At 38.0% G+C, this 16659-nt stretch overlaps 1 protein-coding gene and 1 long non-coding RNA gene across 4 annotated transcripts in view; both read left to right on the forward strand.

Moving 5' to 3' along the window:
- Positions 1-16659, forward strand: part of LOC132118923 (uncharacterized) — a 350882-nt gene that overhangs the window by 114852 nt on the left and 219371 nt on the right. The window lies entirely within an intron of this gene.
- The window catches only part of LOC132118756 (exocyst complex component 6B-like), a 111929-nt gene that overhangs the window by 56374 nt on the left and 38896 nt on the right, over positions 1-16659 (forward strand). The window contains exons 16-20 of one of the 2 annotated variants that reach the window (XM_059528662.1): positions 6699-6810; positions 8479-8613; positions 8729-8908; positions 10330-10359; positions 16286-16427. In XM_059528662.1, coding sequence (XP_059384645.1) covers positions 6699-6810; positions 8479-8613; positions 8729-8908; positions 10330-10359; positions 16286-16427 — 599 coding nt within the window. The remainder of the gene's footprint in view (positions 1-6698; positions 6811-8478; positions 8614-8728; positions 8909-10329; positions 10360-16285; positions 16428-16659) is intronic. The other variant, XM_059528663.1, reaches the window with a different exon arrangement.

Below are 16659 nucleotides of genomic sequence, written 5' to 3' on the forward strand. Positions count from 1 at the left end.
ACCCTGAATTCCCAGTCTGCAGACTGTTGGACAGAATAAACGACTGGGTATGATCTCCCTTCATGATATTTCTCAGAAGAGAAGTATCAGAACAAACAGTTGTGAAAAAAAGCACACTTGGGTTTCCCAAAAAATGACTAAAGACCTGTTTAGCAACCTGTTATGTAACATCAGAGAGTGAACTTAATTTAATAAGGCAAGTTTTGCTATTCTTGTTGCTCTTACTAAAGGATGCCCTGCGTATGAACTTTTTAGTGACTTGCTCGTCTAATTGAAATTTAAATTTGAATCCAGACTATATTTAGGGAGGAGATATGGAGAATGGAGCTTCACCACTATAATCTAGTTATTCATTTATAGACTAAGGCCTGTTAACACGAAAAACAATCAAAATCTATCTGACAATCCACAATTGCACTACATTTTTTTTTCCTTTCTTTTTTTTTTTTTTTTAAAGAAAATAATACTACTTTTCAGCAAGGACAAATTTTATTGATCAGATGTGACTGTAAATATTTTTTTTTACAAAAGACTTTTGTTACAAATAAATGTGATTTTGAACTTTATATTAATGAAAAAAAGATAAATGTAAAAATTTCAATCACAGAAATTAATTACATTTTAAAATGTATTCAAGTAGTGAACAGTTATTTTATATTCAAAAATATAAAAATATAAAACAAAAAAAAAATGTACTTGACCCAAAATGCTTGAACTGAACTGCACACTTTGAAAAAGGGAACATTTTTGTCAATTGGTATCTACTCTTATATATTCGTTTCTATTAAAGATTCACCGATTGCAGTTTTCCTAGCTGATTCAGATTTCTGATTTTTTTTGTTAGTGTGATCTACCGATACTGATTTTAGCTGATTCCGATTTTTTTTTTCCTAAGAGACATAATTGACAGCATATACAAACAAAAATCTACTTTTCTTCAACAAAGTTTCATAAAAAAAAAACACAAGTAAAAAGTCAGTAATAAAATAAGAACAAATAAAAAAAATTGCAAACAAAAGCACAAATAAATGTAATAGAATAAAAAGAGCTAAGTTTTTTCAGGTTAAGTAAGTTCTCATTCAAGTAAATACTAGAAATTTAAGCAAACAATTGTAAATTGCAAATTAATGCTTACCATTAAAATTATAAAACGTATTCAGGCAGAAAGTGATTTTCTTTGTCTTTTGTTCTATGATTAACATGACAGACATCAGCAGGAATATTGGACTGTGGTCCCTTTAAGAGTTTATCCATGGACCCAATATACTGTTGCACAACATACCTTCTCTTTCTCAACTATGTAATGTTCCAAAACTGACTGTGTTTAACTGAATACTCGCCAAGACGGGCATTTTGAGGTAATTTTGTATGTATTTGAATGTTTTAGCACAGTTAGCCAATAATTTTGGTATTTGTGGCTCACAAGCTGTTTGAGACTAAGCGTGGCTTGTGCGCTCCACTAATATAAATCAGTGGTGGTGTGTGCGCTTTTGGTGTAAGCGTGAAACCTGCAGGAATTACTAAAATAATGCGCAGTATAAGCACCATTTAACCGGAGCGAATGGGACATGTGTGAGAGAGAAGGGGTCGTCAGAGAGAAGAGAGCGAGAATGCGCAGCTGACGTGACGTTATTGCCTGTGTTGCTGGTAACAAAATGGATTGGCTAGAAATCGGAGAGAAGTGAGTGCACAGATCAATCGGCCGGGGATCAGAATCAGCTGACCGGTCGATCAGTGCAGCTCTAGTTTCTATAGCCTTTGCGTCATTTATTAAATAGACAATTTTAATTTGGACATAATTAATTTAGACAAGGTTTTCAATAGCGCACCTTAAAATATAGTAGTTTCAAAAAAAATTTGGTTCCTCAAACTAAGTACCATACTCAGGCAGGATTCAAATTCTGCGTCAACTCCTTTTAGGACAAAACCTTCAAACTTTTGTATTAAAATCTCCAACCATTAATCTCCCAAACACCCCTTATCCCCAGTCACGTTGTGTTGTGATCTGATATCTCACCCCATTTCCTAATCTCCCAAACGGAACTGTAGGTCAAGGGGTCGAGGCTAAAGGTCACTGTCTGCAGAACTATCGTTGGCATTTCTGTCTGCCTCTTTCTGATTGCACCATGCACTAAGACAAGTCCTCCCGATTGTTATCGTTTGATGTTCTCTTTCTCTGGCTCTTTCTTTGAGCGCCCCATCAGGTCTGGTTACCTAAGAAGCGGATGTCCCGGTTGGGTATCCTAATCCTTGTGTGTATGTTTGTGTAGTATTTGGGTGTGTATTGCAGTTTAGAGGTTTACTGGGGAAATGAGGGAACATGATTCAGAATCGAGAACATGTAGAAACCTGCATCCTACCAAATTACTACTTCATTATCATCATCATTAGCGATAAGTGTCTGAGACACTGTCTAGCCAGCCAGACACTCTGAACAGTTTCACCTGTAGAGTGGTCAGATAGATGATGCCCATGATAACCGTAGAAAAGACTGAAAAGGCTGATTGGCTTAATTTCAAGCAATGATTGCCCTGTCCAAAGACTACCTGTGCAAGTATTGTTTTTGGAGATGCATTCTACAATCACTGCAAGAATGACTTTAAATGAGGAATAATACCTTTTTCCTGTCTGACAGAGTCTGTGCGTGCTAAATTCTTCTAACATGTCCAGATCCTGTACAGCGTGTAGCTGCTTTGGACGTTAAGGGTTAACTGCTTGGTTTATATCAAGAGGTGTCAAAGTATTTAGCCTACGGAGGGGCCCAATACTGTCTGCAGAATGATTTAAGGGAAAAACTTTGCTAAAAACATTTGCAACAACTAATTATGAGTATTATTGTTATATTGTTGTTCTATTGATTTGTTTTATTCAATTTTTTGTTGTTAAACCTTGCGTCTGAAATAAGTGGAACATTTCTTTTAATTTTGTGCAAAATCACACATCTGCACGTCTTGCACACATCTGCCAAATGTTTGAATGTAACTTTAATCTAAGTTTATGTGAAATGGATATGTTCAAGTAAAATATTAGGAGTAAAAAGTGAATTGTTTTCATGTCTCCAATTGATAATTATTAAATGTAATAAACATACATTAGTAATGCTGATTTGATGCTGTTAAATTGTAACTGAGAAGCAGAACCCTGATCAAAATTGGGCTTAACAATTACACACTGTGTATTTTAGTTTTAGTTTTTTTGAGCTTTTTAATGTCCAATTTGTGTTAATAATTAGAAATATGTTTATAGTTATTCAGCCAAGAACAGTGGTATTCTCTCTTTCTTGTCAAAGTTAATTGTTATTTTTTATTTTTTTTTAATTTAAGTATTTAATCTGCATGCATTCACACTGGTGAAATTTATAAGATTGCAATTTTTCTCAATCTGGTCCTCAATTAAAAATAAAACCCCCTTAGGTTAGATAGTAAAAACATGTATAGAACATTATCAAAACTAATTTATTACATGGCTGTCTAGATTTATAGATTCTGTCTGATAAATTGTTTTTTTTTGTCCCGTTATCACTAAACATTATTCTGTGTGTGTGGTGGTAAAATCCAAACATTGGCTTTTAAACTCTGGGATTAGTACTGAAAAAGAAGCCATTTAGTATTTTACATTTGTATCGTGTTTTAAAGGTGTCTATGCCATGATATAACACTATATGTTTGTTGGCAGAGGAAGTTGTCTCACTTTTATTGGGACCCCTACCAAGACTTTGGCTACTCACTACCTCCTCACATTCATCAGTCATGTCCTTATGTGGTTTTAGAATGTGGATGATCCCCACGCTCAAATATCAGTTAAAATTCAACAACAAACATTTGACCTCTTTTGGCTGCGCTTACAGGAGTCTGTGCCTCGGCGTGTGGGGTCCAAGGGCTCCAGATCAAGCCAAAATCCCCCATACACACAGCTAATTTAAGAATACTGTCAAATAATGTCTCGACTTGCTGGATCTTTTCGTATTTGACATATTTGTAAAAATGAATCCCTATTAGCAAGTGCGATTGAGTAAGAGGGCAAGAGGAAGCCAGATGGCGTTCAACAAAAGGTCTTGAATGATGGGGTCAGGATTCTGGGTATATATGTAATGGTGTAGAGAAAAAAAACCTGTTGCTATTGGAAACGGAAACCTATGACTGACACACCAAAGGAGCAAAGGTACAGCTCTGCATACTACCCAGACTAGTCTACCGGAGGCAATTAGTCTTTGTGGTCTCCCTCCACTAATATTGAGATGAGATGCGGTCAGAGGGGGAAGAAAGGGGCTCAAGTCCATGTGCAAGTGCCTGGAGACCAGACGTGTGCAACCAAAACCCCTCTCCCCCCACCAATGCATGTCCAGCGAACTTTAGACCTCCGTCACGAGAGCCACTTTACAAATGCGCATTTTCCGTATTATCCTGAAGTTACCCTTGAGTTGAAGCTAGCTGTAATGTTACTCTTTGTGATGGTTGAATAGCTATTGAACATACATTATGTGCTAACTGATGTGAGCTGTATCTGTCTCGCTTGCTCCTTCTGTTTAGTTTCTCATTTTCCAATGAATGAAATTGGACAATTTCAGTCTCCGTTGGTTCCCTGCTCATCTGTTCCTCTCAGATCGTTGTTTATCAGACCGCACCCCCAGCCTAATTTTCACTAGAAAAGCGAGAGAGTTGAATGGATGAATAAATCAAATGTAAATGCCAGTAAAGCGTCTGTGTTTAATCAGACTACAATTTCTCTTTCTGTTTCTTAGCCCCCTCCCTCTTAAGATGAGGAATAGCCAGAGGCCTTTGGATTCATCCAGACACTGTCAGTTTCCAAATCGTCACAAAAAGACCAATGCCTCGATTTAAAGCCAGGCCTTTCTTTTTCACCCTAGTTGAGGTTCTGTACTGGGAACATTTCCATATAGTAATGAACAAAATCAGAGCTATGTTATGGTAATCAACATCTGTAAACCGATGACCGTAACCCAACATGTCATTTGCTCAAAATTTGCACAGAACCAACACCGAAAATGTCTCGAATTCACCTAGAGTTTGCAGCGGGACAGTAGATGCTAATATTTTAATCTGTATATTGCTCTGGAAGCAACTTGATCGGAAAGCACCTCCTTTTCTCTCTTTATGTCCTCCATCTCTCTGCTCCGTTTGGCTCTCCTCCTGCCAAGTCAGCGGAGGGAGCTCAGAGTTTTCTCCCCCTGCTGAGGAGAGGAACGTTTTTCAAATTCCTCCTCTGCTTTTCTCAACACAATGAGAGACGATTTAGTAATTTGCGAGGAATGCGTTTGTTGCCCAGATCGAGGGGGGAAACTATTGCACCCTGGGCCTTGGCTCACATTGATGGACACGTTTGAGACATATTGTCCCTTTCTTTCTTTTGACTCTCTTCTTAATTATTTGTGAACCAATCTGTGGGAGGGGGGGGGGTAGAGGCAGATGCAGCTTCAGCTGTACTAATGAGCGGTAGCCCCCTTTACTCCTCCCCACCCCCATCGGTCTTCAATAAAACAGAAGAGAAGAGTAAAGAAAAGTGATATCCCCCCCTTTTCCACTCCTGTTGATTTAAAGCATATATCTGTGTGTGGTTGTTCTCTGGTTTTGGAACATGTGTTACTGAAACCCAGAGGGTGTTATTGGGCCCTCAAGAGTGGTTTTAAATCCAGCCCATAGTCTGTGAGTGTTCATGTGTGTAGGCCTCTCCATCTTATTCACTGCATCTTTTTGGTTCCACTTTGTGCCTTTTTTTTCTCAGAGGAGGTGGAGTATTAAGGATTAAAGCACATAGGACACACTGTGAGTCAGAACTGTGCTTATGTAAGTCTGGACCACAAAAACATCTCGCTCGTGATTCTGCTCTCCATATGTTGGATCTGAAAGAAAATCATTTGCAAGTGTTGTAAGAAGAGTTCAATGGGACTAGTAGCACAAAATGCATATTTCGAAAATCTATATTTATATATGTTACAGTAAGTATAGGGAGTCAGATTTTTGTGTTATGGAAAGAGAGTCTCTTAAGCTCACCAGTACTTCATTTATTTGATAAAAATGCAGTAAAACCACTAATATTCTTACATTTTAAAATAACTGTATTATCTTTTTAATTTGTTTTAAAATGTATTCCTCTGATGGAAATGCTAAATTTTAAGCAGCATTTCATGATCCTTTAGAAACCATCCTAATATGTATTGAAATCTTATGCGATATTGGAATATATTCTTATATTTTGTGGAAATGTTTTTTTTTTAGGAGTTTTAGATGAATAGAAAGTTCAAAAGAACAGTGTTTATATGAAAATGTTTTTTGTAACAATATCTTTACAGTCAATGTTACTGTTTTTGTAACTAATAATGTCACTTTTAATCAATTTAATGCATTCTTGCAAAATAAAAATAGTTATTATTCAACACAAACAAACAAACAAAACTAAAAACTGCTGACCCCAATATTTTTACAGTAGTGTATTTAAGTGGTTTAATCAACTTAGACATTTAGCATCTCACATATTTTTAAGGTCAGCTAATAACATATTCTTTCTAATAAAAAGGAAATAAGTGAATCCTTTTTTGTTGAGCATGAAGCAGGACACAGCCCTCTAATAATACATTTTGTCCCTCCAAATCTGAATATGTGGTTATTGATTTGCTTTATAGATATAAACAAATATATATTTATAATTATATTGCTAATTGGGTGAATTTTCATGTTCAGCTCCACAGAAATTGATGACATGATTCGCAAGTCTACAAACCTCCTGCTCACACGAACCCTTAGCCACTGTCTACACTATGCCATAAAGAAGAAAAACGTAGGACTGGCAGAGGTGAGGATTATTATTATTAATATTATTATTATTATCTGGGCTGTCTGAATTCTACTTTTCTGGACTGGAAAACTGGCTTTGAATTATAAGAATATTTCCTGTTATTTTTTATTACATTAATGTTTTTTTAATTACCAACATGTTATATCAAAGCATTAAATTACACTCCTTTTTTAATTTTTAATTTTTATAAAGTTTTCAAGTAGAGTATTGACTATATGCAAATGTCAAAATCAAGTTAACAATTTTGCTTTCTTCGAAGGGATTTCTATTAAAGTGCTCACAAATAAGGCTCTTGATCAAATAATGGTCAGACTCTTTAAAAGTTGTTACTTCAGCAAAAGTGCATTGCTGTTTCTAAACAAAAGCATTTAATGTCAAAGCCCGTTCTGAAATGGACTGTGCGCAACAGTGACAGGCAGATTTGGCAAATTTACCTGCCCCTGGCTGGCACTGGCACCCTGCTCTCACTCTATCCCTGCTATATTCTGCCCGTGTATCTTGCTCAAATGTGGTTAATTTCTTCTCTGCTCTGCTTATTCTGCTTGCAGTCTGGCCTGTTTATAACCCCTCAAATCCAGATGTGTTCAGTTCAGTTGGGTGTCGCTGATGAGAAAATGATGAAAGAATAGCAGAGAAAGAAAGATATTCAGTGTTGTATTTTGAAAAAGCAAAAGCTTTATTGTTGGTTTCATGTAGTTTGCAAAGCAAAGTCTAGTCTTACTACTACATTTACACACACACACACACACACACACACACACACACACACACACACACACACACACACACACACACATGCACCAGATCAGATATCAAGCTCCTTCCTCCCCCTGTCTTGCCCCGGATCTGGCGGAGGTGCGGAAGTGTGACCTGGGCTCTACATCGGGCTTCCCTCCCTGCATGGTGCACCATGACTAGAGAAAGAGAGGGAGGGAAGACCGGGTCCAAGTTAAAGGTCTGGGCTCAATTAGCAACAATGTGCCTCAGCGCCTTGCTGCTGACAGCCTTGCCCTGCCTGTGGACCTCAAACTCCGCACCACAGAACAGCTAACTGAACGTAGAGCAGCTCCAGGTCTGTTTCCCACAGACAGATTCTCTCTGTCCCTTTAAACGCACCCTTGACTTCTTCTCTATGCCCTTTCCCCTTTGGAATTACTCCCACACTTGGGGCTTTTGCTGGTTGTTATTAACTCATGCCTCCAGAATCTTTTCCCCAAATCACTGCTTTTCTCTGTGATGACTGTACTACCTATGCAGTTGAAAATATGCTGCATTATTATTAAATGTTGTACCTGTACCAATAAAAGATGCTGATTCAGCAACATAACTGTAAATTAAGTTTAACAACTTAAACGTTAGTGGTTGGTAAAGAAGTTTTATGCTCATCAAGACCGCTTTTATTTTAACAAAAATAAAGTAAAAACAGTAATACTGTGAAATATCATTAAAAGTTAAAATAATTGCTTTCTATTCCAGTACATCGAAAAATGTAATTTATTCCTGTGATGGCAAAGCTGAATTTTAAGCAGCCGTTACTCCAGTCTTCATTGTCACAAACCTGCAAAACCTTTTCATGCATATAACTAATTGCACTTTGTCAGTAAAAACTGAATTCGACAAAAAAGGATTCGACATAATTTGACTAATCACATTTGATTCCCAAAGTTGGTTCAGATCATCATCAACACCACTCACCTGGAGCAGTCCTGTCACTACCTAGAAGAGTTCATCTCCAACATAACCAATGTGCCTCCTGACACCATTAATGCCACCAAACTCTATGGAACCTCCACCTTCAAGGTACAAACCTGCATGTCACACCCTCCCGCTACACACATGGATTGTGTGGATTATTATTCAGTGTTTTTACAAAACATATTGTGACTGGTTAGGGATCACTTCTCTGTCTGTATAGGATGCAAGACATGCTGCTGAAGAGGAGATCTACACTAACCTAAATCTAAAGATTGACCAGTTTCTGCAGCTGGCTGATTATGATTGGACGGCAGCACAGGGGGGTGGGCAGGCCAGTGACTACCTGAGTGATCTCATCGCTTTTCTCTGTAGCACCTTTGCAGTGTTCACTCACTTGCCCGTGAGTATTTCATTAACATACTTATTAATATTTTTTTATTATTTTTGTGTAAAAGCACTCTAATTACATGATTACTTAAGATAACTGAATATTTTTTGGACACCGCTAAGAAAAGGTTAAAATTTTGGCTTTCTATCCTTCCTGATATTGCAGCTTTCAACTTTTACTTCAAATCTATACCAACTCTATTTTTAAGGAGTATGATATCTTGTGGCGACAAAGGCGACCATCTAGGGTGGCACTCACTCTACATCTCTTTTGCTTATTTACTTCAGTTTTATACACACTACCATTTAAAAGTTTGAGATTGGCAAGATTTTCCATGCTCACTAAAGCTGAATTGTCCTGGTGCACTGGCTTTGTTGGCCCAGGCCATAATCCATGCTTGTACCCAACATGCCTGAGCCTGTGGTCTCCCCTATTTGACACCATCACTTTAAAGGAGATTGTACTCAACAGTACACTTGAACTTTGATGGAAAGCTAAGCATTTTCATAGCAAGTAAGAGGATTGCAGTGTTCTAGGCTTGCAAGCCCCAGTGTGGCTCAGCTGACGTACAGTTAAAGAGATTGTGTGGCGTGACCTTAGGTTTCAGCTTTTGTTCAGGAAGTCTTGCACTGGCACAGCCCGGCCCTGACCCCTGTCATGAGGGATTTCTGATAATCAAAGAATTTAAGAGTTTTATTTCCTACGGGCCTCAACCAAACACCTTCCCGTCTCTGCATGACTGGCTGGGATTGTCTCTGATGCAGGGATGGTGGCAGTAATGCGGCTTCCTGCGCTCCTGTAATCTCTTAAATTCCTGACTGCCCTTTTTCTAAGCTTTCAGTAACAGAGAAGCACGACCCTTTCAGTTCACTGCAGACAGCCCTCACATTGTTGGCTGGATTTCACCAACAGGGGGCAATGTTTGTACAACCCCAGGTCGGGTTACAGCGAGGCTGAATGTCTCACTTTCTCAGTCGACGCATACACGCACGTACACACAAAACACCGAACAACACACGTAGAGTCAAACGATCTTGTACTCTTCCAGATATATCGCTTATATTATTGTGTTTGCACATTCCAGCTCTGCATGTGAACATAGTGCATCCTGTTTCAATCAGCCCCAGTTTACACTCCTGATGGCTTTCAGGAAAGGTCAAGAACTGATCGTTTTTGTGTGTGTGAAAGCGGCCCTGCAATCAATTTCACAGCCAAAAACTCTGGTAATGACTCCAAAGCCACAGTCCCATCAGTCACCCTCGCTTGCTCGGCCTCTCCCACCTGACCACAAACCATCTTTGACACTCAGAGGGACTTTCAGTATCGATCGTAAACCGTTCTGCCAAGCTGATGTTGACCGACTTCATTTGAACTCAGGGGGAGTCATGAACTCGACCTTTGACCAGAATTTTGTCTCTGTCTATCTTCTGTAGGGCAATGCTATAGAGCACGCCACGTTGCCGGTGAGTATGGTTGCAGTGTGGTCTAACTTCAGGCATAACCTTGGCCATTTCTCGTCACAGTACTTCCGCATGCTGCCTGGTGTTCATCTGACCCACTCATAGATTTTTGGATGATGTTTTAATGCTTGTTATGGAACACAAATGAGGTGACAGTAGTGCTGCTTAGGTTTCTAGAATTTGTTTGTAGATCTTTACTGTAAAATTAAGCTAATGGTGTGAGTTTTTGTGTGCCCTGCACCAACAGTTACTTTGCATACACTTACATGCAGAGTAAACAAGCTTTTTGAAAATGGATCTTTGCATAAAATCATGTACTGACAACTTAAGGATCATATGATGGCGATTTACTGTGTCCAAGTATGTTAAGGCCTGTATTAAACACATAAGGCCCACTCATGTACACTAAAGAACAAGGAGAACGACAGGTACCAGTCAGGATTTGAGTTCCTGGCTGTGCATTGGTTTTATAAATGGGTTGAGGCAAAACAAAAAACAAAACAAAAAAAATCATGTCAACTCTTTTCCTGAAGTTTATTGAGAAAAAAAACTAATTTTTTTTGATGGAACTGAATTATTGGCAGGTCAGTAAGGGTTGTGGAGCCTTTTTTGTGCCATAACACGCTGTTTCTACGTGGTGTTCTGTTCATAAACTGACATGCTTCAGTGTTTTTACCATCTTCAGTGTTTTTGCTTTATCTTGTAGTGTCTTATGCAGCCACAACATAGACGTCCACTCTGTCTGCTAGTATCACTGGCTTTGTGTTCCTTATTTCATTTGGTAGTGGTATTGTTTCAAAATCTTGATTGTCGCTTTTTACATGTATGAGGTGGATCACATGAGCTCCCCTGTCTGCTCTCCCATTTGTAGTCGCTGTTTAATTTACAATGTACATTTGCCTGAAGTTGAACTCTGCTCAGCTTCATTGCATAACCAATGGTTGTTGTTGCTGGTGTTGTCTTAAATCACCAACATTTACTGTCAACAACTTACACTGCTATTCAAATATTTGGGGTCAGTATGATTTATTTATTTATTTTGACAGAAGTTAATGCTTTTGTTGAGCAACTTAAAAACATTAACATTAGTAATTTTACTATACTTTTTATTTCAAATAATGCTGATCTAGCATTACAAAGCATCACAAATGTTTTTAGCATTGATAAGCAAATCAGTATATTAGAATGATTTCTCAAGGATCATGTGATACTGAAGACTGAAGTAATGGCTACTAAAATTTTGCTGTGCCATCACATGAATAAATTGTATTTTAAAATGTACATTTTTTGGTACATTAGTAAATGTATATTTGACACATTATTGCTGTTTTAAAATGTAGTTTTGATTAAATAAATGCAACCTTGGTGAGCAAAAGAGGCTTTTTTTTTTTTTTTAACACATTTTAAAAATTCACACTGACTCCTAACTTTTGAACAGTGGAAAGATTGCTTCGTCATTAGGTGTTTTTGACTCTGAATAGAATTTAATTTAAAACATTGCAAAAAAAAAATTCAGAATAAAGCAGCCTTTCCATTTCAAATAAAATCTCGTCTTCATGCTAAAAAAATGTCTATACTGAATATATATTTTTTCTTTTCCTTCTTTTGAGTGTTTCCATTCAGTATTTTTAATACAGTATCCTAAAATGTGCAAAGTGTGAATAGGTGGTTTTAGACAGGCAGGTAATCTTTATAATGTCTTTCAAATAGTGGGAAACACAGCTTCTGTTTTGATCACACAGTGATCACATTTTTTCTGGTTGAAAACTTCACCTGGCTTTTGTTAAAACTTTTCAAACAGCTCTTTTATTCACTTCCAAAGCAAGGTGTCAAAGTGTGTTGGATTTCTGATTTGCTTCTTGGCCTACTGTACTGTAGCTGTGGAAACCCAGAGGTAACAGAAAGGCCTTCCATATCAATATCATCAAGCACCTTGTAAGACGAACGCTATTTGTCATTATTTACTAAAACATGATTTGAGCTCCAAACTCATTGGCTGCCGTCTCAGTTTTCCTTTTGTGTTTGTGAAATGCTGGAACAGTACAGCATGGTGTCGAAAAGTTCAACACATATTATCACCCTTCCTCCGACCGGAGCGTAATCAGCGCAGACAGGCTTCGGTTCTCCTCGAGCGATAGTCTCTGCTTCTTTTTAGGATATCGTGAGTGTACATTCGTTGTTTTTACAAACAGGGGATCGTGTGTGTTGCATAAATAAGCGGGAGCATTTGAAATATGAGTGCAATGAAAGAGTGTCTGCGCTCTCTGCTGAGTTTTCTCTGGGGTCGCATGTGGTGTGTGTTGGGGTTGTTTGTAGAAGTGTTGTGAGGTTTCAAACATATTATTATTATTAAGAAATCCATCTTTGGCGTGCTGTCCAGAACCCCTTGTTCTAGTATTCCACCTCCTCTTTATCTCTCTCTTGCTTTATTATTGTTTCTCTTTCTGTCTCACTGTACCATGTGTTCTGTTTATTTTGACAGCCAATTGCTTTTGAGTAGCTTTTAATGAGGGCTTTGATGAGCCTTTGTTTAATTAAGGGGACTGGAGAGGAGGAGTGCAAGGGGCCTCAAACTGTTCGCTCATTTCACCCATTCCTACTTTCTTTCTTTTTTTTTTTTTTTTTTGAATTTCCTCCCTCCTTTGAGCCCTCCTTTGAGCCCCTGAGCTAATTGTTAACATCCCCCTGCCCTGAACTGTAAAACAAATGTGCTACTGTGAGAGGGGTGTGCCATACGAAGCAGAACTGTTTAAATCAGACCCTAAACACACATATCTTTGAACGATGGCTCCTGTGTATAAGTGTTGACAGTAGCTAATCTGTTCAGATTTATACATGGCTGGCTGAAGCCTGTAAATGGGTGCATCTGAGATTAATTGGTTGAGAATTTTACTGTTTTCAGTCCATATAAAAGTTCTTCACTTATGAACTTATGATACGCAATGTGATACATGCACTATTGTTCAAGAGTTTAGACATCATCTTTTTCAACATTTTGAATTCATTACAGTCATTACAACTTATTTATTTTAGTCTCTTCAAAGGCAGCCAACTTAATGTGATGCCTTTTAAAGTAGTTTTTTTGTTCACTATTTAGTTCAGTTTATCTGTAAAAAAAAAAAAACTGAAATCGTAAAAAAAATACTTATTTAAAATAAATAATAAAATGACTAAATTAGAAATGTAAATTGATCAATTCCAGTTGCTCTTATGTCATTTTCTTTGCTAGTAACTCTGTAACACAGTAACTCTGTGTGCACACCAAAAGCGAATTTGGTAACACTTTATTTTAAGGTGTCCTTGTTACACGTTACATGTAATTATTATTATTATAATAACAATTAATTATGCATAATTACATGTAACCCTACACCAAAACCTAATCTAACCTAATATCTGGATGTGCAGTCGTGCGCTCGGCGGTTTAGAGAATCACTGACCCAGCTAACCAAATTTAAGTATTCATGCAAGTAGATTACATACAAAGTCAATGCAAAAACACAAATAGATGCAAAATTGCATTGGGTGATTTTTACCTCAGTTGCATCTTCTGAATCTTTCAACTCGAGCAGAAAATTTGTATGATGCGTTGTTGCGCAAACCAATCTGCGAAAAGCTTATTGACACGTCCAGTTGTATAAAAAAAGGGAGAGCATTACGCAATGTTTTTATTCACACGAGTGACACAAAAAACTTCCAGCAAGTAATCTAGTGCAGTAATGATTTCATTTCTTCATTAATTGAACAGCAGAAAAATGCATGCACTTATAAATTACAGATCAATATTTAAGGAGTATCTATTCACCCCCTCCACGATTGTGCAATCCTCAGTTATGAGACTGTTGCAAAAAATCAAAGCTTACCACATTGAGTTTATAAATGCCTCACTCCAATCAGACCAAATGACTCATGAGTGATTAGTGTATCCCCAGTAGGAGACAGGTACCCATGTGTGTCTTCATTCCACCATGAAGACCAGAAACAACAAACCTCTTACTACTTTGGCCTCTGTGATTTATTATGGCTATTACACATACACAGACGGTAGGCCGGAAAACAAGCGTGTTCATTTTTTAATCACTGCAGTGCATAGCATGCACTCTAATCATCTATAATCGCCTAGTTAGTGCTTCAGCCTGATTAGTGGCTGGCTGAATACTACTGCAATGTGTGTACGTATATGTAGCTGTGCTGATTGTTCTACAGTATTGGTAAACCGTGTTCTGTACCTGTCATGTTGAACACACTAAACTGTTTTTGTTTCATTATATCCATGTCATCTGAAGATTAACACATAGGCCATAGGTATTTCAGAAGCTGCTGGAGATGGATTAGAGCAATTACACATGGGACCTGACCCCACGCAGTACACAATCACACTCCTCCATCTTCCTCTTTTCCTTCTTGACCCCACCTGACCTGAACCATTCAGGTCTTTGTTGGTCAGGTGTGTGTTTGTACTGTATACTAAGTGAAGTTCATAGCCATATGGCCAACTGATCTGTATGGTGATGCTGACCCTCCCCAGTTCTAGGCATCTGATTCTGTAAGAACAACCTTATGGCTTTGCTGCAGCTGTTGGTACATGCTTACAATGTTAAGTGACCTTGACAAGTATTTGTGAACTTAAGACACCTTTAAAAATGAGGTTCATTTCATTCAATGTGGAAGTGTCGAAGTGGAATTCCTTTTTAAAGATGGAGCAAGTGGAAAACATGTCCATAGCTAAAGTGATGAACTTTGGAGTAGTTGGTTAGATCTGGCTCAGAAAAGTTAGTTAAGAATAGGTCACACATTATTTGCTTTTCTGATGCCATCACTGATGCCAGTGACATTCATTCAGTGTGGCTTAAATATTTTTTAAGCTTTTATTTTCTTTTATTTTGTTACTTTTTAATTTTTAATTAGATTTTTTAAATATATATTTTAAGATATTTAAACATTTGCTTGTTTTATTTGATTTAATTTAACCTGAGCATTGGTTGGTTAATGCTGGTGACTTTCATTTAAGAAATGACCACAGTGGAGTTTCCATGGCAGATGGAGAAAGACAGAAGAAGAGGAGGAAAGGACGAGATGACTAAGCAAAGGGGGCATTGTCTTGATTTCTGTTTTTCCTTCCATTCTCTGCAGATCTCACATGCGCAAAAAATAGATAAAAAAAGGCCTTTTCCTCTCTCCTATGGATTTACTGTGTATTCCTCCCTCATTTCACTAGATTTTTTGCCCAGTTATTTCCATTGTGCAGGAAGTCCTCTTGTATAATGGTGTTTTGTTTTTATTTTTTGACCCCATCAGATAAAAATACCGCATAGACTCTTGGCCCTCTAGTCTGCTGTTTTCTTTCAGGTTTAGTGTCATATTAATAGCTTTGGATCTCCCCTGAAGTATTAGCCTGATTGTCAGGAAGGCGCTGGAAAGCAGACAAGGGCATATTTGAGGTTTTCGGCTTGGATCTGGAATTGTGTGTGTATCTGCATGTGTGATGGTGAACGTGTGTTGATGTTTAAACAGCACTGCGGTTCTCCCAGCTTAAATGTCCACCAGAGTGCTGCTAAGCTCCACTTTTTATGTTTGTGGAATTGCATGAAAGCGCTGACTTGTTTGGTTGTAAATACAATATCAGTAGTGTTTTGTGTGTGTGTGTGTGTGTGTGTGTGTGCTTATGGAGACTAGACTACATTAGAGACTAGAATGCAACAGACTCTGCAGCAGACTCTGCCAGTCATTTGAAAGAAAGGAGTATCACATGAGATTCAGTTTGACAGGGATGAAAATCAGGACCGAAACATGCAAACTTTATTCAAATAAATGTCCATAGTTTTACCACCTGCATGAGAGGGTCATACTGTATGTGAAAGATACCCCATATGTAAACCTCACAGTTTTTTTTTTTTTATTTAATCTCCCTTTCCTTCTTGCTCTGCAGGGTAAGGTGGCTCAGACGGCATGTATGTCAGCCTGTAAACACCTTTCAACCTCTCTGCTGCAACTGCTGTTGGAGGCTGATGTCAGGCAAGTGTCTATGGGAGCCCTGCAGCAGTTCAACGTGGATGTAAAAGAGTGCGAGAGTAAGTTTGACCTGGACCATTCATAAGCCTACTTAAACATGATTGCATGATTGTGCTTCATTCTGTTGTGGCCCAATTACAAATTTACTGCACAATGCTGTAACCAACTTTTTATTTGACACCACTTAAAAGAGATTGAGGTGAAAGTTAGAGAAAAAGGGGAGAACATTTTTGGCTAGCGCCTGAGACTTTTCGCTTGGATCATCTCTCCTCATGGCTTTTCAAAGACCCA

The sequence above is a fragment of the Carassius carassius genome, chromosome 3 (genome assembly GCF_963082965.1).
Source record: "Carassius carassius chromosome 3, fCarCar2.1, whole genome shotgun sequence".
NCBI classification, from domain to species: Eukaryota; Metazoa; Chordata; class Actinopteri; order Cypriniformes; family Cyprinidae; genus Carassius; species Carassius carassius.